This window comes from Pleurodeles waltl, chromosome 8 (genome assembly GCF_031143425.1).
Source record: "Pleurodeles waltl isolate 20211129_DDA chromosome 8, aPleWal1.hap1.20221129, whole genome shotgun sequence".
Lineage (NCBI taxonomy): Eukaryota > Metazoa > Chordata > Amphibia > Caudata > Salamandridae > Pleurodeles > Pleurodeles waltl.
Window position 1 is genome coordinate 359,651,244 of NC_090447.1, and position 23,450 is coordinate 359,674,693.

A 23,450-nucleotide genomic window follows, 5' to 3' on the forward strand; every position below is an offset into this window, starting at 1 on the left:
GGCCTCCACAACACTACTGTAGTAACCATTGCACATGAATTGGCATGGCCCTCACTGTAATGGAGCGAGGAAGAGATGTAGTTATCGGAGGTGTTATTTTTGTGGTGAAGAACAACTCAGCATGTTACTACCCAACTGAGCACCAGTTGGGAAAGAACAAGAGGGTGATAAAGCTGGGTTCTGTGACTTAAGATCTAGTCCAGATACACCAAGAATCCCCGTTTGTTTGATACACCATTTTGCTGAAAGACTGTTGTGTGTTCCTGGAGTAAAAGAAGGGAATTAGAGAGTGAAGTTTTGATCTTCAGTTCCCTGTTTAGGTTGAGCATAGCAGCGCGCGAGCGCTATTTTTCCGATGTGTTAGTATGTATCTGGGCTTTTTACCACACCCATCACTATCACTCGTTCATGGGCTTGCCTTTCAAAAATCCTTTGTTTTAGTTGGTAACTGCTTTATGTTTGTCCCTCCTTAGGGCGGTTTTGTTACCACCTTGACCATCGACCCTGTTACATGAATAATTGCACTTTTTCCAGTAACTTTGACTGCGAGCAAACTTCTTTTTCCTTTTGTCTCTCTCTTCATGCTCACAGCGGCGTTTTGAATCAGCTTGCTTATGTCAATTGTTTTCTTATTTATTTTCAGTTTGTGTGGTAAGAAAAGTCCATTTAGGAATTTACAATGCTAACAGCTCTAACGCAAGCAAACGCGAGACCCATTGCATTGCAAATGCCTTGTTTTAAGTGATATGAAGAACATTAACAGTTTACCAATGACATTAAAGTTTACTCTGAACTCTATTCTTCTCTTTCGAACCACTAATGTGTTCAGGCTTGAGTGACATGATATTAGGGTCCGGTGAAAGAATAATGTATGCAATGAAGAGCGATAATGATTTCTCTTTCAACGGTCACAAAATAATTTTGTTCCAAGATCTATTCATTGTAACACTACGGAACCAGACTGTCACCAATCACTGACTTTGTAAAAGTGCAGAAAGCCTCATACCAGAGGACCCACCTCTTCAGAATAAGTATTGAACAGAAAGATCAATCATGAGAGGGTTTGAAGGGCAAATTCTCAGATCCATTAATTGTTGACATGAGTAGAGCTCACTCAAAATGCTTATTTTAAGCTCCTGCATTTCAAAGGGATAACAATATGATTTATTTGACCACGTTTCTTGGCCTGTTTAATATTGAATGTATCAAACACTTATCCCTAATTAATTATATGAGCTGATATTGTTGAAAAGGCTGATTGTGATTTCTGCTTTTCCTAGGATAAATACCTATAGATTATTCCTGTGGAAAATGTCTGTTCATAAACCTATAGGGACATGACATAATATAAGGATCTTAAAGTCCTGATGAAGGCCACTGACCCAGGTTGGGCACTAGAGATAGGCTAAAACATGTTGATTAAATATAAATTGAGGATTGTGGGCCTATACTAATCCATTACCATCCTGTACAGTTTATTTTTGTTGATCCTGTCGGTGCAGCCCAGAACAATCTTACAGTGTGGCTTATACCGTAGGCAGATTTACCTATAAACATTCTTGAAACATTCCAATCCCTAATTAAAATATTGTGAGCTTCCACCAAGAATGTGTCAAGGATGTGGGACAAGCCCCAGTTGATGCACCTCTGTCAAGACATTTGTCTTGAAATCTACTGTGGGTAGCGTGAGACCCCTAGCAAAGGATGGCCCCTTCCTCCGTAGGCCACACTAGAATGAGAGACCAGTCCAGTGTCTGGTGAGGTGTCCAGACCTCTGGCATCAGCTTGGTCTTCAAGATGCGGTATTCCACAAGATGTGGGTGAGTACTTCTATTCCTAAAAAGAGGGATCTTCTTCATACTTTAATGGTAGTATAGTATTTACTACCTGGTGCTTACTATACCATTTGTGAGATGGATATTATGTACGGGAAACAGGCAGAGTGATTTGTGAACTCTCTCCCCTCTGGTGTGTTGTAGTAAATACCTGCTTCGTGCTGATTTTGGTTGGAAACAAACTATAATTAGTAAATTATGACACACCTTGGGAAAGGAGAGAGTATCTAATTACATAGCAGGCCCAGAGAAACGTTTCACGACCCTACGGGGTCCTCTTTTGGGCTTCTTTGCTTAAGAAGCTAGAGATCTAACATGCATCAGCAGACCTACAACTTTCAGTGTCTTCTTATTTGATGAATTCAACTCATATAAAGGGTGTAACTGTATACCCTTAAGTGACTCAGTTTTGATGGTCTTGGTACGGTGGGTCTATGTCTTGATATCTAATAGAATATCTCGATGTTAAAGCACAGGAAGTATTGTGATAATGTTAAAAAAAAAAAGTGGGAGGTTATGGGTTGTTTGCTATGGGTCATTGTTATATAGATAAAATAATGTGTATTAAACCATTAAAAAATATATTTCCTCGTTACTAGAGTCAGTCCAGTAGCATGGCACGCATGATTTCTTATTTGAAAAAGCATGTTTTAATTAATAAAGCATCGAAAATATACAATAAAATAAAACAAGCATGAGCAAATTCAGCGCGCCTGGCATATACATTGAAAACACGTCTCTAATACACATAGTAGACCACACAGCGGCGCACCATGAGGCCATGCGCTTTAAATTGTAGGCACTACCTTATATTACGAGAAAGCCATAATATTTAGTTGACAGCGCAGTGTGTAACCATCCGCGATTTGTCAGTAACCTGTATAGGTGATGGGTGGCATTTGATATCGGCAACAGGCAGCTAAATCCGCTGTAGCTTGCTGTTCAGGTACCCCATCCCTCCCTTGCTTCTCTATCGCTCTCAATCTCCTTGAACAGCTAGCTACCTTCTTTATCGATTGCAATATGCATAGTAGACGACGAGCAGCAGCAGCAGACGGGTCCAGTCTTTACAATTATTTTGTACTGCATGTATGGCACCTACGAAATAGGATTATTTCTCGCTTTCAATAACATCAATATGAGAGCCAGATAGTCCCCAGTCACTGAGAATCTTAACTAACATGCAGCTAAATTATTTTCTCTTATTGTAATAAACAGTAGTTTCCACTAGATGTCACTGTGGTGGCACCCATGGCATTCTTGTTTTTAACCGTTTTTCCCAAATCAGCCGCAACAGATGCCCTGCTTGCTGCTTTTTCCGAGTTACACTTTACAGTACATGCTTTATTGAGCACAATGCTCATTTTACGTCGGTTTATCAAGACATGAGAATTGTGGCAGATATAGAAGCAGCTCATTCTAACATGCTGCCTTTATTCCGTGCCCAATGCAGTATGCTCAAACCACCTTAGGTGCTTGGTAAATCCTTGTACTCTCTCTTTAGTGCCCACACTGCGACCGGTTTTTCAAAACTTCCAGTACTGTGGTCGAAATTGTGGAGTCGCTATCCACATACAGAATGAAGGTACTCCATGCCGTAAGTGACGTAAGCGGTGCCTATATCGGCATCACCCCAGCGCTCTGACTTCAGTTCGTTCCTTCCTCCTGTCATTTTTTGACTGTTATTTTAAACATTATATTAACTTCTTTCAGGCTTTCTTCTCCCATTGTGCCTAGGATTCTAAACCCTGTGGTGCCTCCCGCAGGCAAATGTTTGTGATGGACTCCCACCTGGTTTGCTTGTGGTCCCTGGAGGTGGACCATGACTACAGGGTCTTTCCCGCCTGCTGCACTAGGAATCCGAAAGCGACTCAGAAGTTGCCAATGAAGCTTCTAGCGGCTAGACATTGGGTGACTCCTCACCCCTTGACGACCTGATCGTATGGAAGGACCTGGGCCCGCTCACAGAGACGTTCCTGTTAGCCGTTATCCCGGTCAGAGTAATCTGGCAAATCCCACAAATACAAGAAGTTGAAGAGCTCTTTGGTTCACGGCACCAGTGTAAGTCAACGAATGCGGTACAGGGTCAACGCCACAAGTCTAGGTCTAATCTCACATTCTACCTTGACAGTGTGAGTCAAGAGTTTTATGAGGCCATCCACCTCTTCTTTGGGTTTTCAGACAACTCTACAGCTCCTTCAGGCCCCACGGGTTCAGTAGGTGCCTCAAATAGGTTTCCACTGGCAAGTTCACCCTCTGCGCCAGTCAGGCCTTCTAGAGTCTTACCTGGATCCAGACCGACTCTGGGTGTAAATCCTCAACCTTCACCAGCATTTGGTCCCATGGTGCAGTTCCTGATGGTGACCTATAGTCATTCCCTACTCTGATGGGGAATCAGATCAGATTGATTCAATGTTGACACCGGTGTTGACCAGAACCAGACAATCTGGGTCAGAGACAGAACCTCCTTTCTTTGATAGGCCCTGTGGGGGAGGAGGGGATGACAGGATGATCTGAGGATCCTTAAGGCTACCCTCATCTCTTTAAAGAACCTTTGGCCGAAGATAACTAGTAGGAGGACCTTGCTGATACCGGTGGTCTAGACACCACACCTGACACTGAACTGGTCTCTCCTTCTGCTGTGGCTACGGAGTAACGCGCCTCCCTAGCAATGCTGGCCCAGACGGCACCTGAGGTCCTCCACTTCACGCTTCCCTCAGTCGAAGTCAAGACCAATGTCTTGACAGAGGTGCTTCAACCAGGGGTGTCCCACACAGAACTCCTCTGCTCTACAATGAGGCCATCTCTAGCTTCCTGCTTGGGACCCAGGCAAAGACCTTCATCAACATTTATGTGCACAGGACAGTTGAACATCGCCACCGCTCCATTCCTTGGAACTCAGCATTCCTCACCCAGCATCCAACTGCTGAGAGCCTGGTGGTGCAGGTGGTCAACCTCCAAGATAAAGCCTGACACTTTTCCTTTCACTCCATCTAATAGGGAATCCAAGAGGCTGGATATCTTCAGAAAGAGATTTTTTTTCTTCCAATAGCCTTGCACTGCGGTTGGTGAATGGTGTGTGCCTCTTTCGTCCATACAGCCACAGTGTACAGTTTAGTTGTAGGAGTGCTGGCCATAGTCTCAGAGGATGCCTAAATAATCATGACCCAGGTTATTGCCAATGACACAACAGAGTACACAACAGAATGCAGACTAAAAACAACAGACTCTGTGGGCAGGGCTAATTGCTTCATTGGTGTCTCTCCGTCGCCGTGCCTGGCTGAGATCGATTGGCTTCTCAATGAATGTCCAGGCATTCCCTGTGAACATGCCATTTGATGGCACTTACCAGTGAGGCGAGCAGGTAGACTCGGTACTTGAGCACTTTACGGAGAGTAGGGTCACTGCCCACTCATTCACACTCACCATGGCCCCACAAAAGCTGCACTCTTTGGCGAGGTTAGGGGCTACCAGTAACTTCCCTTACACCAGGTGAATGTGCTTCCCAGCCTTTTCGTGGCCACGGATGCGGCTCCCACAAGTTCTGTGGCAAACAAGGCCGGTAATCTTCTTAGTACACCACTCCCTCCCCACCTTCCAGCTTGAGGCTGCCTCAAAACCCTTTTAGTATGCCCCCACAATTACACAGGCACCCTGATGGAGCGAGGATCAGGCCCAACCTTGCCCCACTGACAAGCCATTATTTGAAACAGGTGGATGCTCCTGATTATCTGGTGGGGTTACACCCTTCAACTCCTAGAGACCCCTCTGCCGATGCCACCGTCCTCAGATGAACTGACAGAGGAGCGCCTTTCCTTGTAGTGACAGGAAGTACAGACTCTTTTGGCAAAAGGAGCTACTGAGACGGCCTGGTATCAGAAATAGGTTGTGGTTGCTGTTGCTGCTATTTTATGTTGCCCAAGAAGGATAGAGGCCTTTGCCCTATCTTAAATCTGAGTCCTCTCAATGCCTTCCTACGGAAGGAGAAATTCAAGATGTTAACATTTTTTCATGCTTTCTCTGCGTTGGACCCTGGAGACTGGATGGTAGCATTGGATCTGCAAGACACCTATTTTCACATCCTGGTCCTGCAGGCCCATCATTGTTATCTGTGGTTCACGGTGGGCCAGTAGCATTTCCAGTTCGCTGTGCTCCCCTATGGTCTCACCAGTGCCCCTTGGTTGTTCACAATGGTGATGATGGTGGTTGCTGCACTCCTGTGAATGTCGGGGGTCCCAGTTTTCCCCTACCTTCAGTACTGGCTGCTGAATGCGGGCTTGCTCCAGGCAGTCATCACCCACCTCCAGTCTACGGCGGTCCTCCTGCATTCATTCTGGTTCACTATCAACATGCCTGTCACGTCTGACTCCTTCTGAGATGTACTCTTTCATCTGAGCCATTCTGGACACAGTGCAATCTTGTGCCTACTCTCCAGAGCAAAGAATTAAGGACATTTGGGCTGTGATCCTGATGTTTCAACCTTAGTCCTGGATTTCTGTGAGGCTGACTCTGAGACTGCTGGGTCTGATGACCTCCTGTATCCTGCTGGTGAAGTACGCTCAATGGCATATGCGGCTCTGTGGTGGGAATCTGAAGTCTCAGTGGGCATTGCATAAGGGGATTCTCTCCAACCTGGTCCAGGTTTTGAGGGAGAATGCAAAAGATCTACTGCAGTGGTTACAGGACCACGATTGAGTCAAAAGCAGGTATCTCTCTTCACCCTCCCTCCCGCCCACCCCGAGCTGACCGTTATGACCAGCTGGGACAGCCATCTGGGAGAGGTAGAGATAAGAGGCCTCTGGTTGAGATTCAGCTTCATATCAGTCATCTGGATCTGAGGGCGATTCGCTTGGCATTGAAAACTTCCCTGTCCTCCTTCAAAGGGAAGCTGGTCTGGGTTTTCACGAACTACACTACCAGCATGTGGTACTTTAACATGCAGAGTGGAGTGGGTTTGTGGACCATGTACCAGCAGGCTTTACGCCTCTGGAAATGGCTGGAATGTCAGGACATTTTCCTGGTCCTACAGCATCTGGTAGGATCTCTAAACAATAGAGCAGACAAACTCAGCCATCGACGTCTTGCAGACCACAAATGGCGTCTGCTTCTGGAGGTAGCTCAAAGTCTCTTTGAGGACTGGGAGAGGCTTGGCTAGATCTATTGACCACCACTGAGACTGTGAAATATCAACACTTCTTTGTGTTGGAGTTTCCAAAGCGGCTGTTGCTCAGAGATGCATTCTGACTATTTTAGAATACGAGACTCCTATGGGCATTTCCACAGATACTTCTCCCCTCAATTCTCAAGAAGATCAGAACTGACCATGCCCAAGTCATCCTGGGTGCTCCAGATTGGGTGAGAAGAGTATGGTATTCAGAACTCCTGAACATGTGCATCTGTCCTCAGATCCAACTGCCCTTTTGGGTTGATCTTCTCTCTCAACGAGGAGGCAGGGTCCAGCACTTGAACCTGGGCACTCTCCACCTTCATAAATGGAAAGTGAGCGGTGACAGTTGAGGGTTTTTTACCTCCCTCTCAAGGTCTGTGATGTCATCTGGGCAGCCAAGCGCCCATCAACAAACTTTTTTACATCTGCCATTGGGACAGGTTTGTGGCTTGGTGCGCTGAGAAACACATTGACATACTTTCTGCACCCCCTGTCCAAATTAGTGGTGTTTGTTTTGTCCTAAGGTCTGCACGGCTTTACGATTGCCGGGTCAACCGTCCCTGTTCAAGTCACCTGTTGTGACACATTTTCTGCTCCCACACCTTTCATTGTGCTGCAAGGGGACCTTAATTTGGCTTTGTCATTTTTGATGTGTTCTTCATTTGAACCAATTTATACCTAGCCTCTCAGACTTTTGACTATAAAAACTGTCTTCCTGGTGGCCATCACATCGGCTAGGATTGTCGGCGATCTTCAGGCTCTTTCTGTCCATTCTCCAAATAGCAGCTTCTTCCCTGGCAAGCTGGTTCTCCGAACCTGTTCCTCCTTTATCCCGAAGGATGTGACACTCTTTCACATTGGCCAAACCATTACTGACTTTCTTTGCTGCACCTCATCCCTCCAAGGAGGAAGAACGACTTCACAGCTTGGACCCTAAAAGTGCTGTGTCCTTCTATATAGACCGTACCAAGACATATCGAGTGGACAATTCTTTGTAGTGTTCACTGGCTCAGAAAAGGGATAAGCAGTGAAGGTATGGATCATTTCAAGGTGGATAGTAGTCTTTATTAAGATGTGCTATGCTTTGGCCTGGATGCAACCCCTAAGGGGCTTGCTGACTCACTCTACCTGAGCCAATCTATGTGTCCTGCCTTCGTCTGCAGAGTTCCTGTCCTCGATATCTTTTTAGTCTGAGACAGTTCTCAGCCCTTACCCCCCTTCCCCCCCTCCCCCCCACCCCCAGGAAGGTATTGGTTTTATATTTATTCTAAGATAAGGAATATGCAGCTAGATGTCTCCATAAGATGAGCAAGTTATTTACCTTTAGTAATGCCTTATCTGGTAGAGAATCTATGTAGCCACAGATTACTCACCGCCCTCCCGCCAACCCATCCTCCTAGTGCTGTGACGTGGCTTTTTCTACATAAAAAGGTCCTGTCGATCCTTAGGATCGCCACATTGTTCATTGACCTTCTGCCCTGACTCTGTGATTGTGGCATGGAAACAGCCACAAACGGAAGTCAGCATGCTGGGATGATGCCTATATGGGCACCGCATATATAACTTCTGGTGCAGATAATGCCGAAGTGGAGCTGTTCATTGCCACCTGCCGTCAAGCAGGGATACTTTTCAAGATCTGCTGGTGACACTCTGATGTCTGGGGAATATTCTAAGGTACGGAATCTGTGGCTAGAGAGAGGCTTTACTGAAAGTAAGTGACTTATTCATTCGGAGAATGGAAAGATACAGTAGTGGTTGGGTAATAAAGGAGTTGATAGATGTAGGTATGAGAAACTTAGGAAGGTTACCAGGTGTAAATAGAGAGATACACAGCAGAATAAGTAAGTGCAGAGGGAGACTGGAGAGATACAAACAAGAGTGGAGAGAGACTAAAAAAGAGGGTGGAAGTATAGAAGGAACAATCGAGTGACGAAGGAGATAATGGATAGATGGATCGGAGAATAGAACAATGCAGTATTAAGCAAATAAAAGGATGGAGAGAGGCAGGCAGTAAGAAAAAGAGGAAGGTGGAGAGATACAGCAAAGAATGAAAAGTTATGTGAGAGAGAAAGTGGGTGTGAAGTGACGAGATGAAAAAAACAGAGAGAAGAGAGAAAATAAATGGAAAAATGACAGATTGGTAAGAGGGTCTAAGTGCAGAGATATAGGGAAGAAGGAAGTGGGTAAAAAATAAAAGTAACAGAGCGCAGAGGTAGAGAGAGGTGTGAAGGTTGGAGATAAATAACTACTGATGTAGTGGTATGGGGAGAATGGTATAATGTAAACAAGAATCCAGTGATCAAAGAGAAAGTAAGAAGAGGGAAAGGTGAAAAACAACAGGATACAGAGGAGAGTGAGGGAAAAAAGGCAAAGCAAAGAAAAAGATGGGCAATGAAAGAGACTAGAGTGATGCAGGGCAAAAAATTGAGATAGTTGACTATATGTTGTGCATAATGGAAATGTCTGTGAGCAATAGAGAGAGCGGAAGGTAAAGGTGGGAATAGAGTGGAAGAGTGAAAAGTGTAAAAGAGCAAGATAAAGAAAGAAGTGTATAAGGAAGAATGTAGAAATAAGGGAAGAATATGGAAGAGTAGGGGAAACTGAAGAGGTACATGGGACAGTGAAAGGGACAAGAGACATGCAGGCGAATAGGGAGAGAAGGAAAGCAGGAGATACAGTAGAGAATGGAAAGATCTGAGAATGATGGAGATGGAAATGGAAAGGTGGATCGATATATGAGGAGAGTGGAAGGTTGCCTGATACAAAGGGGAAAAAAAGAGATGGAGTAAAGTGAAGGACTCAGAAGAGCAGGTGCATAGCTGCCATTAGTGCAGCTGGGTCAGCAGTGCCACCAGGGTCCTTCGCTAGGAAGGGGGGCTCACTGCACCACAATTGTGGCTGCTTCTTAGTACCTAACCAGTGAGAAAGGGGCACGTATTTGATACTTGCACAGAAGCACATGCACGCCTGAAAGAATAAATGACACAGGTACTTTTGGGTGTTTCCTGCCGCTAAAAGACCAACGGAAGTTGCAGACAATGATTAGTTATGCTGAAACAAAAAGCCATGTTTTCAATAGATTCCAAATATGGAATTTATTATTGCTATGAAGATTGGCTAGAAACTGATTCCAGGCAGGAGCAGTCAAAAAAGAGAGAGGAACCAGCTTTTTTTACACTACTGACTTTTGGGATCACCATGAGTAGCGCATTAGATGAACAAAGAAGACTAGATGGCTAGTAATGGATAAAACTCTCTGATAGATACTGGGGCCCTGAGCGATAAAACTCTCAACGAGCAAGCACCAAAGTTTTGACCGTGTCCTTTTCTTGACTGGCAACCAGTGGAGAGCTGAGATGATGACAGATCGAGGTGCAGCAAGGAAATTTTAGAAGAGATTGCGAAGCTGCATTCTGCACCATCTGTAGCGGCTTGATTAAACATCCCACTCTGCCCAAATACAAGACATTTGCGTAGTCCAGTCTTGAAGTGATAAGCACAAGTGTAGTGGCAGAAGAAAGAGAATGTTATTCAGGCCCATAATCGAGCAAAGCAAAAGACGACCATGGGCAACAACTTGGGGCTGAAACAAGAGTTGGTGGTTGTTAGACCTGGCATTCTTGGTGTGGTCTCCCCTAACTTTATGGCTCTGCTTCCCAGGTTGTTGCTGTGTGCTGGACTCTGTTGTTGCTGTTTTTGTTACTCTGGGCACTTTACCACTGCTGACCAGCACTAGAATGCAAGCGATCCTTATGTTAAATTGTATGTGTAATTGGCTTTTCCATAATTGGCATATTTGATTTACTAGTAAGTCCCTAGTAAAGTGCACTAGAGGTGCCCAGGGCCTGTATATCAAATGCTATTAGTGGGCCTACAGCACTGATTGTTCCACCCACAAGAGTAGCCCTGTAAACATGGCTCCGACCTGCCACTGCAGTGTCTGTGTGTGCAGTTTTAAACCTCCAATTCCACTTGGCAAGTGTACCCACTTGCCAGGCCCAAACCTTCCCTTTTTATACACGTAAGGCACACCTAAGGTAGGTCCTAGGAAGCTCCATGGGCAGGGTGCAGTGAATGTTAAAGGTGGGACATGTATTGATTTGTTTTTCATGTCCTAACAGTGAAATACTGCCAAATTCGGTTTTCACTGTTGCAAGGCCTACCTCTGTCATAGGTTAACATGGGGGCTGCCCTTAAATATCCTTAAAGTGCAGTTTCCCTTTGAGAGCAGATAGAAATCTGGAGTTTGGTGTCCCTGAACTCACAATTTAAAAATACATCCTTTAGTGAAGTTGGTTTTTAAATTGTTAATTTGAAAATGCCACTTTCAGAAAGTAGGCGTTTTCTTGATTTAACAAATCTGTAACTCTGCCTGTTTGTGGATTCACTATCTTGGCCAGACTGTCGGTTGGGTTGTTTGGGAATCTCCTCTAGACAGTGACACAAAGGGAGCTGGGTTGTAGCCTGTATATCCTGATGAACCATCTAGGCTAGAGTGGAGGGAGGAGTGGTCACTTACACCTGAATGGGCTGTGCCTGCCCTCACACAATGCAGTCTCTACTACCTGGTGTGAGTCTGGAGCCAGGCCTGGGCAAGGCAGGATCCTGTAAACAACAGAGACTTTTCTTTGAAGTTGGTCTCCTTCAAAGGCAGAAAGGGGTATAAGCTGTGGACCCAGTACCCTAGATGTTTAGATCACATCTGGATTAAAGAGGAACCTCTGCCAGGAGGAAGAAGAGCTGAAGAGCTGAGTAGAAGTGGTGCCCCTGCCTGTCACTGTGCTTTGTTGGGCTGTCCTGCAGCTGTTGCTTCTGCCTGTGAAAGGGGACAAAGACTGGACTTTGTTGTGCATTCCTGCTTGAGAAGAATCTCCAAGGGCTTGGACTGAGCTTGCTTCCTGTTTTGAAGTCTCAGGGCCATCAAAGGCTTCCTCTGCCAGCACCAGGACTCTCTGCTGAGTCTCCTGCCCTACCAAGTGGTGCCCCATGTAGTCCCTGGGCCCTTGAGAAGTGAAGTTGGCAGAACAAGGACTGAAATCTTTGCACAGAACACTGTGTGGGGAAACCTTTGACGCACCACCTGCAGCGCTGACTGAAAAATGACGTGCCACCTGCTTCTCAGCTAACCTTGATACTCCACCTGCATTGCGGCTAGGAGATCGATGCAACGCGGCTGAGAAACGATGCAACACCCAGTTGTGGCTGCGGATAACTACGCAAACCCCATGCAGCGGGGTTTTCCAACACTGTGTGCGGACGGATTTCTCATGCATCGTTGCTGAGTGTCAAAGTCATTGTGAACCTGCACAGATCCAAGGTGCCTTGTCTGGAAATCGATGCATCGCTCTCTTGTGAGGGAGAAAAACGAAGCATCGCCTACCTGACCAGAAAAGAAATGACGCACGGCCTCACTTGCGAGTAAGGAATCGACGCATCGCTGACTTTTCCGATGCACGCTCACCCATGCAGCTTTATTTTTTACGCAAACTAGATACTTTGTGTAAAATCAATGTTTCCTTTGTTTTCTGTGGAGTAAGACTATTATTATTTTGAAAATTCATATCTTGTGTATGTTGGATTTTGGTCATTTTGGTCTTGTTTGATTTATATAAATATTGGCTATTTTTCTAAACTGGTGTGGTGTCCATTTTGTAGTGTTTTCACTGTTTTACTGTGTGTTTGGTACAAATACTTTACATATTGCCTTTGAGATAAGCCTGACTGTTTGTGCCAAGCTACCAATGGGGTGAGCAGGGGTTATCTAAGTGTGCATTTCCATTGCCCTGACTAGAGTGAGGGTCTCTGCTTTGACAGAGTGCAAACTGACTGCCAACCAGAGACCCCATTTCCAACAGTGGTCAAATGGTTACTCGCAAATTCATAGCCACTGTGGCTGGTGGGGGCATGGCAAGGTGGCTAGCCAACAGTTTCCCACCATTTGGAAGGGGAAGTCCCAAACGTCAGAATTTAAGGGCCTGATTTGGAACTGGGTTGTATGATGGAATCATGCATGCCTGAACCACTCATGCTTTAACATCGCGGTCTGAACAACAGCTTCGCCTTTACCATGCATGCCTTTACCACGAATGCCTTTACAACAAATTTTGTTCTAAACGCATGTTTGGTAACGAAATATGCATGGTAAATTTCCCCTCTTCCCCCTAACACCCGATACCCCAGCCCTATAATCCACCCCAACCCAGCCCTTAAAACTGCCCCTTCTCCCTCACCCTGAGCCCTAAACCTCCCTCGCCCTGAATCCTGAAACTGACCCCACCCTACCCTTAAAACTACCCGACCACCCAAACCTAAGCCTTAAAACCGACCCGCTCTGCCTTTAAAACTACCCCTTTTGTTCCCCCTGCCCATACGATTAAAACCCTGCCCCTGATAAAAACTACTCTGAACTGCCCCCGATAAAAACTACTCTGAACTACCCCCCTCGCTCTGAGCCTCCAAAACCACCTCACCCCTAAAAGCTACCCCCACCCAAACAAGGCACCAGCTCCTAAAACCCTGCTCCCTGCCTCAAAAACTAACCTAACCAACTCACCCATCGAAAAAAATTAACTCGACCTCTGCCCCCCACCTCGAGCCCTAAAACCGTACCCCCACCCCTAAAAACGACCCCCTCCTCCCCCAAACCCGGCCCTAGTTCCCAAAACCCTGCTCACAAAACGAACCTGACCTACTCTAACAGAATAGTGGGTTCTCTCTACTAATCTCATCCTGACAGAGGAGGTTCCCTAAGGTGTCTTGTGACATACACATTGGAGTGTTCTGAGCCCAGGGCTGGGCGCCCATTCTGTTTCATGTAGTCAAGTCAAATGGCATCACTATAATACATGCATATGGCTTGGAGTTTTTGCCGCAGCTCCACTGAATAACTGAAGCATGTAAAGAAATGGTGATCTTCACCTGCTCAGTGTGAGCAAGAATTGGAGCAGTGGTAGTTGGATCTTTGCCTGGCATGAGATGCTCTTCCTTGAGGCCTGCTGAGCTTGGGAAGGAGCTATTTTCCAAGTATTGTGCCGCACACGGTTCATTACTAACTCTGCATTATGAGTTATGAGATATGGCTTAGTTAATTAATGTCCGAATACTAGTGATGACTTTGGATGCGACTCTCATAACACTTTAAAACAGCGATAGCACTTCAAACCCTGTGACACCCGCAATAAGGACTATACCCAGTACAACCTGGCACCCATTTCATAATGAGGTTAGTGCAGAGGTGTACTACCAACGGGGTAGCTGGTGCTGTGCACTGGGTGCGAGAACTGTTCGGGGCCCTCTGCACTCCAGTTATTGAAGTTCTTTAGTATTAAACGGAGGGAACAGAGACAAAGCATTGCCGGGCCCAGTCCTTCATGTGCTCAGTATGGGCACTTTAAACTGGTCATCGAAACGGACCTTCTATCTGTGACCCTCTCTTGGTAGAAACAAATAAATAACTGAAGTGTACCAGCAGTGCACGGGTTAAAAATGAGTTTGGAAAACTCCGTTGACAGATGTGTATTTCAGTGTAAAACTTCTCCGAGCAAATTTACCGCATCCGATGTGTTTATTTTCACAGCTCCTCCGCGTTCTTCCCTTTGCTTCATAAGGAAGGAGCAGCTGCTGGGCTTTGTTGTGTTGTGGCATGTCTGCACAGTGTAGCGTGCCGACATTTCTGCCACGTATCTTCCTCTGTTCATGAGCTTGTATTTAGTGGCGTGGCAAGAGTTCACGGTCCCTAATGGAAGAAAGTAAAATGCTCCCCCGAACATATTTTGGTATTGGAAAATGTCCATAGTTTGAGTGCAGAGGTGCCTGACACCACTGTGCCAAATTGCGCCCCCTTTCGTCTTCTGTAGCTCTTCCTTCTTTCACCATCTTCTCCCTTTGACCACTCTGATTGCCAAAGCTCTTCATAAATTGCTTACCAAACACTTCTGGCTTTTGTCCAGTCTCTGCCTTCTTTCCAATTTAAAGAGGGTCCTTCACTGAGCACAAGAGGTATTCAGAGTATGCTCACTGGAGCGCACCAGGACTGTAGTGTTGTGGGTTGTGGTGTTACGGTTTGCATCTCGAGTGGAGTGCGAATCCTATGGCATTAGCATGCATTGCAGCAGAGCCAGTTTGGTGCTGTGCGTATAGTGGAGTGCCCTGTGAATGCAGCACAAACGTGCAGTTGCTTGAGTGCTGTGGAGCCCCTAAATGCAGCAGTGAGTGGTGATCAGTAAGTGCCAAATGTGTAGACTGAGTTCCTTGAGAGCAGTTGCGCATGGCAAGTGTACTGTGCTCAGTATGGGTGGTGCACTGTGAATGCTGTCGGGCCCCATGTGAGTTCTGAGGGGTGCACGGAGTGCAATATAAAGTATTTAGGAGTTCGCCCTACTTCCTCCGATAGCATTGAATTATCCTGTGTATCTACTGATTGGGTATCACAGATGTAGCGCAAAATTGCATAGATGTTAGCTTCCAAGTGTTTTATCTCTGAACCTTTGAAAATGGGTTGCAAGCATTCTTGATGTCCTAACGTTTGTGTTTCATTTGCCAAGTGAATAGAAGAGACATATGTGAGTAAAAACTCCAAGGGGTTACTGTGTGCCTAGTCAACCTAAACATAAAATGTACTTTGTAAAGTGTTTATTGCTTTTTATGCCAGCAAATAACCTGTGGCTTGCTGATTTCAGATATTCTTTGCCCAGTCAGAATCACCTTCGATAAATATGTCAAACACAGGCTTCTACTTCAGATGTTAAGCCTTTCCCTTAGTTAGGTAGGTGACTCCCCCTATGAAGGAGTCCATTTAAGCTTGTTAGGCCTCTTCGCTTATAGAGACGCCACACTTTCCACCTTTTTCAACCCACTTAAAATTGTAGACAAAGCCATCCATGGCTTTTATTTGTGCTATGACACCATCTAAGGCCCATTCCTGCCACTTGTGTAGAGGTGCAGGGGCATTTTGTTGGTCTGAATGCAGGCTGTTTCTTCTCCTCACAAGGGAATCTAGCATAGACAATCTACTTTCAGCTTAGTTACTTATAATTTGAATGCTGAAGAAAGAGGTATTTCCAGCAAAACCTTATGTTAACAATGTTTATTTCTCAACAAGTTTGGGCATATTATATAGTTTTGGTTAGGACACCCAAGACTCAACCTTCAAATGCAGTTTTTAAGTCTCATTTACAGACAGCTTTAGCTTTTTGATGGCAAACAGAGCTGTTGTAGCCAATATAGGCTTAGGGCCTGTTTTAGAGTGCGGTGGATGGGATACTCTGTCACAAATGTCCAGTTCATCCTATCCCAATAGCATTATATCCTGCAGACTAGGTATCTGACATGTTTGTGATGGTGTATCTGTCCACCAAACACTAAATCAGGCCCTTAGAATGAACTTTGTATACACTCCTTGCTCATAATGTAATGACGTTCTTGTCTATCTCAGTTCAGCTTTCCACATTCATTGGCATTCCTCCCTATTTTTACGTGTGTCGCTCCCTTGGGTATTTTGATGGGATAAGTTGTCTCTGTCCAGAGTTGATGTCCAAACCTTGTATTGCCGTGCATAAGGGACTGTTCTATCTGCCTCGGTTTTCAATTCTGATCACCCCATCTCTACTTTTAGCCACCTATTCCTTTATAAATCATTAAGTCCCCCACGGCTCGCTTTCCCAACACAATCCCTTTACATTGTCACTGTCACTTGTAGTAGTGTTGGTGGGCAGCCATCTTTAAAGGGTATTAAATAATTTCCAAGTTTGGCATCCTTTTGTGCGCATGTACGTGTCTATCTTTGAATATATATATATTTTTTTAAATGAAAAAATACTTTATTTAAAAAACAAATGAAAAAACACTCCAAGATTACCAAGCACAGCATACAATTTGAAATGCTGTTATTTTGGTTTAAAGAAGAATCATTCAGAGTTGCCCACTGCAAATCCTTGTATCAGCCATATTTGATGGATGTTTCTTAACACAAAAATAAAACATTCAAAGATGGTTGTTGCCCATGTGCACGTATGCAGAGCAGCAGTCTGAGTGGGTTGGTGGGGGAGAGGGATGGGGGCGGGAACAAGCAATGACAAAGCCAGTAGGTGTCATGGGCAAGAACTATTGGTTTTGCCAATGGGAACATAATTTAATCGATATCTCTGTTTTTTTTATATATTTTATGTGATACCGCAATCACAAAATCACCCTATCTGCCCTTTCCTCCATTGTTTTCAGTGAAATGATCCTTTAACTTTCACACTTTTTCTGACTGACTCTTAGTGTGCTTTATGAATTGTACAAGTTAGCAGATACCAGGAATGCATATTTAAATAATGTATTGTAGAAAGACGGACATAAACTGACCCCTGCTGCCTTGTACAACTAATTCCCCTGCATTCTTCTCTGATGTGTGTATGTGTCTGTGTGTGTGTGTGTGTGTGTGTGTGTGTATATATATATATATATATATATACATATATATATATATATATATACATATATATTTATATACACACATACACACACACACGTGTATATATCTATATATATATATTATATATATATATATACACACACACACACACATATATATGTGTGTGTGTGTGTGTTCGTGTTTGCTGAAGTAAACAAATGTTAAAGTGAAGTTATACATGAAGAAGGTAGTAAGTTTTCAACTCACGTTTAAAAAAATAAAACCGTAGAACTTCCCGCAAAAAGCAATACCATTTGAAAAACATAAAACTGAGGTAATGCAACAGTTATACTGCCATAATAACGTTTTGCATTTAAGACCTGTTGGCAACACTGATTTATCGATCTACCAGTGACCCCGTGATGACCCTTATTTTTGGTAATTAGTGTTAGCTACTTAAAAAAAAAATATATATATATGTTTTAAAAACAGTAAAACTTCCCTAGGAAACGTACACTACAGATAGCTAAGTTTCTTAAAAACTAGCTCTTTTCTGTAGTATATATATTTATCTGTGGCAAATGTTTTCAGAGGAAACATGTCTTATTGATGAATACCTGTGTCTATCCATCAATAAGTGGCTGCAGACTTTCAAGAGAAAATAATGTTGATCCATATATATATATATATATATATATATATATATATATATATATATATATACTCTGACGTGTTTAAGGAAACAGGAGCATTACATTTATGTCACCAAATTACTGATTGCGTGCAATTTGAATTTAGATGATTCTTCTTGTGATCAGAAGTTTAAAATGTTACTTTGACACTTGCAAGTGAGCAATTTTTAGCATTAGATACATAGGGCTATAGCTAAACCGACCCCAGGATAGCACTGTTTCCTGCCCTGTACATTAATTTCTTCCTCATTTAATCTTTAATCAGATACATTTTCTGAGGTATTTGCAGAATTTCCATGATGTACTTCTGTGAAAGACCAGAACCACATACCAGGCATGGAATCTGCGGCATACTGATGGAAGGACATGCAAGGGAAACCTTTAAAATGCAGAAGTCTTTGCATGATACCATTATTATAATTAGCCTCAAATTGTAGGATGGGGGAACTAAACAACAAAGAATCTTCCATACAACCATCTTGTTTGTTTTTTTCCAGTGGATGGCAAACTCTTCATGTGGGGCGACAATTCAGAAGGACAGATTGGACAAGCTAATGAAGCTAATGCCAGTGCACCTCGTCAAGTTGATGTGAAAAAGCCAATTTCCTGTGTCTCTTGTGGCTATTACCACTCCGCCTTGGTGACAAGTAAGAAAATGATCGTTGCATATGTTTTGTTGCCATTTTTTCTTAGAAAATATATTAAAGATATCCTTCCAAGAAAGATTTTCACTTTCTAAGTTTATTTGTATGGGTATGTTTGCCTGAGTCATTTTTTTATTCTACTCGGGTCCATATTAAATTTTTGTGTGCTAGATGCCAAAATTGGGAACATGTGCTGTTGATTGCATGCTTCCAAGGTACTTATCAGCCCCAGTGTCGTATCCATTCGAGCAAAGGCTCTAATTGTTTTGGTTTGTTACAATTTAGAAAAATAATCTGCCAGTCATTGTCTTTTGGTTATATGTTTAGGACAGATACTTCTTTTTGAATTTTTCATTATTGCAGCAAATACAAATCAACAGCATGGAACTAACAACTGAATATCTTTGATTCAAATTAATTACTTCTCAAACTTGAGAGGCAGGATTTGGATCACAGGTGATGTTCCAAGTGCTTGACCAATTCGGCAAAAAAGGATGTCCGATTCAACTGTTCAAACAATGATCCCCTTGTGGCCCGTTTGGCCCTAATTAAGTCTAGAAAAATCAAAAGAACCTCAAACAAGCTGACAATGGCAAGCGGATATGTTGGAGCATGGGTAAAACAGTCCTTTCAGTTGTTAACCCCAGAAGTATTAATTAACTTGATGATTGTCTTTTTTATTTGAGTTTAGTGGTTCTACTGCTTCCCATAACACAAGTCCTTATGCTTTATGTTGTAGATGCTTTTTGTGATAGTGAATTGTAAGAAAACGTCCACGATGGACAGGTCTCAGATATTGGATTTTCCAGTGCATGTCCTGCATTAATTATTTTCCGATTCCCGCCATCCACTCTCTTTATCTTAATTGAGATCATCGCAGTACTGATTTTTTGGGCCTCAATTTCGTTCTCTCAGCAAATGAAACAATAGACACAGTTCCACATGGCAGATCATGTTGACTCCCAATTTCCTGTCATCAGAGTCACTTAGTTCTGAATTTTAAGCACTGAAATATTTAAACTCGCCCATAAACTCTGATAACTGGCTGATTTTCCCTTAACTGGTGTGTATCGTTAATGTCAATTGAAGTGCTGCAGTTGATGTCAACCCAAACCCATTTATGGCTGAAATCAGTTGCTACCAATCTTTTGTTCTGTTGCTCCACATTTGCAATGGAGTTAACATTGAATTGGAACTCTGCTGAGTCGGAAACACACCTTTTGAGGGGGCTAAACTCTTAGAAAGAACATTATGTGTTGGAGCTTGATTAACATAGTGTTTCTCTCTCCTAACAAATTATCTCTTTCTTTCTCTCTCTTTCCCAATTTTGTAAGTTGATGAAAGTGTGGCTTTTCACACTCTAATATTTTGCCCAGCCGCAGGTGATTCATCCTACTTCTACTATGCCAAGAAGCCATGGGACGTTTGCTGCACCTACACGTTTTAGAATACACACAAAGAACAGCCTACAAAGCCCTTCCTGACCTGGGACCTTCCTACCTGAAAACTGGCTACACTTCCACCACCTTGCCCTCACACAGATCCCCTGCGCATGCCACTGGCGCACTAGAGGACGCTTCTTCTCCCATCTTGCCGCCAAAGCAAGGAACACCCTCCCCCTCCACCTTTGCACCGCACCCTCGCTGACCGACTTCAGAAAGGGGTTAAAGACTTAGCTCTTCGGATGAGACCTTCAGCAAATCGCATGGATACCCTTGCGGGTGATAAGTTGTGCTATATCAATACAATTTGATTGATTGATTGAGAACATTGGAATGCTGGGAGCTCCTTTGAAAACATTTAAATGCTCAGGGCTTCTAATGGCTGGTAAAAGCCCGGAGCATCAACATTCTAATGTTTGTCTCACAGCAACAGCTGTGAACAAAGGCCTCAGTAGCCTGAGTGGATTTCAATCGCCTCAGAATCCGTGAGGCCTTTTGTAGGAAGTTGGCTGTGTATGCACTATTTCAAAGTGAGGAATAGTATGCACAGAGTCCAAGGGTTCCCCTTAGAGGTAAGATAGTGGCAAAAAGAGATAATACTAATGCTCTATTTTGTGGTAGTGTGGTCGAGCAGTAGGCTTATCAAAGGAGTAGTGTTAAGCATTTGTTGTACATACACACAGGCAATAAATGAGGAACACACACTCAGAGACAATTCCAGGCCAATAGGTTTTGTTATAGAAAAATATATTTTCTTAGTTTATTTTAAGAACCACAGGTTCAAATTCTACATGTAATATCTCATTTGAAAGGTATTGCAGGTAAGTACTTTAGGAACTTTTAATAATCACAATAGCATATATACTTTTTACATAAAACACATATAGCTATTTCAAAAGTGGACACTGCAATTTTCAACAGTTCCTGGGGGAGGTAAGTTATTGTTAGTTCTTGCAGGTAAGTAAACCACCTACGGGGTTCAAGTTGGGGTCCAAGGTAGCCCACCGTTGGGGGTTCAGAGCAACCCCAAAGTCACCACACCAGCAGCTCAGGGCCGGTCAGGTGCAGAGTTCAAAGAGGTGCCCAAAACACATAGGCTTCAATGGAGAAGGGGGTGCCCCGGTTCCAGTCTGCCAGCAGGTAAGTACCCGCGTCTTCGGAGGGCAGACCAGGGGGGTTTTGTAGGGCACCGGGGGGGACACAAGTCAGCACAGAAAGTACACCCTCAGCGGCACTGGGGCGGCCGGGTGTAGTGTGCAAACACGCGTTGGGTTTTCAATAGGTTTCAATGAGAGACCAAGGGGTCTCTTCAGCGATGCAGGCAGGCAAGGGGGGGGCTCCTCGGGGTAGCCACCACCTGGGCAAGGGAGAGGGCCTCCTGGGGGTCACTCCTGCACTGGAGTTCCGATCCTTCAGGTCCTGGGGGCTGCGGGTGCAGGGTCTTTTCCAGGCGTCGGGATTTTGGATTCAGACAGTCGCGGTCAGGGGGAGCCTCGGGATTCCCTCTGCAGGCGTCGCTGTGGGAGCTCAGGGGGGACAACTTTGGTTACTCACAGTCTCGGAGTCGCCGGGGGGTCCTCCCTGTAGCGTTGTTTCTCCACCAGTCGAGTCGGGGTCGCCGGGTGCAGTGTTGCAAGTCTCACGCTTCTTGCGGGGATTGCAGGGGTCTTTAAATCTGCTCCTCTGGAAACAAAGTTGCAGTCTTTGTTGAACAGGGCCGCTGTTCTCGGGAGTTTCTTGGTCTTTTGGAAGCAGGGCAGTCCTCTGAGGATTCAGAGGTCACTGGTCCTGGGGAAAGCGTCGCTGGAGCAGTTTTCTTCTGAAGGAGGGAGACAGGCCGGTAGGGCTCGGGCCAAAGCAGTTGGTGTCTCCGTCTTCTCTGCAGGGGTTTTTCAGCTCAGCAGTCCTCTTCTTCGTAAGTTGCAGGAATCTGATTTCCTAGGTTCAGGGGAGCCCCTAAATACAGAATTTAGGGGTGTGTTTAGGTCAGGGAGGGCAGTAGCCAATGGCTATTAGCACTGAGGGTGGCTACACCCTCTTTGTGCCTCCTCCCAAGGGGAGGGGGGTCACATTCCTATCCCTATTGGGGGGATCCTCCATCTGCAAGATGGAGGATTCCTAAAAGTCAGAGTCACTTCAGCTCAGGTTGCCTTAGGGGCTGTCCTGACTGGCCAGTGACTCCTCCTTGTTTTTCTCATTATCTCCTCCGGCCTTGCCGCCAAAAGTGAGGCCGTGGCCGGAGGGGGCGGGCAACTCCACTAGCTGGAATGCCCTGTGGTGCTGGAACAAAGGGGGTGAGCCTTTGAGGCTCATCGCCAGGTGTTACAGCTCCTGCAAGGGGGAGGTGATACTATCTCCACCCAGTGCAGGCTTTGTTACTAGCCACAGAGTGACAAAGGTACTCTCCCCATGTGGCCAGCAACATGTCTCGAGTGTGGCAGGCTGCTAAAACCAGTCAGCTCACACAGGTAGTTGGTTAAGGTTTCAGGGGGCACCTCTAAGGTGCCCTCTGGGGTGTATTCTACAATAAAATGTACACTGGCATCAGTGTGCATTTATTGTGCTGAGAAGTTTGATACCAAACTTCCCAGTTTTCAGTGTAGCCATTATGGTGCTGTGGAGTTCGTGTTTGACAGACTCCCAGACCATATACTCTTATGGCTACCCTGCACTTACAATGTCTAAGGTTTGGCTTAGACACTGTAGTGGCACAGTGCTCATGCACTGGTGCCCTCACCCATGGTATAGTGCACCCTGCCTTAGGGCTGTAAGGCCTGCTAGAGGGGTGACTTATCTATACTGCATAGGCAGTGTGAGGTTGGCATGGCACCCTGAGGGGAGTGCCATGTCGACTTACTCGTTTTGTCCTCACCAGCACACACAAGCTGGCAAGCAGTGTGTCTGTGCTGAGTGAGGGACCCCCAGGGTGGCATAGGATATGCTGCAGCCCTTAGAGACCTTCCCTGGCATCAGGGCCCTTGGTACCAGGGGTACCAGTTACAAGGGAATTACCTGGATGCCAGGGTGTGCCAATTGTGTAAACAAAAGTACAGGTTAGGGAAAGAACACTGGTGCTGGGGCCTGGTTAGCAGGCCTCAGCACACTTTCAAATCAAAACATAGCATCAGCAAAGGCAAAAAGTCAGGGGGAAACCATGGCAAGGAGGCATTTCCTTACACAACCCCCCCCCCCCCAAACGGAAGAGGATGAGACTAACCTTTCCCAAGAGAGTCTTCATTTTCTAAGTGGAAGAACCTGGAAAGGCCATCTGCAT

General features: G+C 44.8%; 1 protein-coding gene across 4 annotated transcripts in view; it reads left to right on the forward strand.

Annotated features, from left to right (window-relative positions):
- RPGR (retinitis pigmentosa GTPase regulator) overlaps positions 1-23,450 on the forward strand; it is a 427,988-nt gene that overhangs the window by 64,446 nt on the left and 340,092 nt on the right. For all 4 annotated transcript variants that reach the window (XM_069204238.1, XM_069204236.1, XM_069204234.1 and 1 more), the window contains exon 6: positions 18,588-18,737. In XM_069204238.1, coding sequence (XP_069060339.1) covers positions 18,588-18,737 — 150 coding nt within the window. The remainder of the gene's footprint in view (positions 1-18,587; positions 18,738-23,450) is intronic.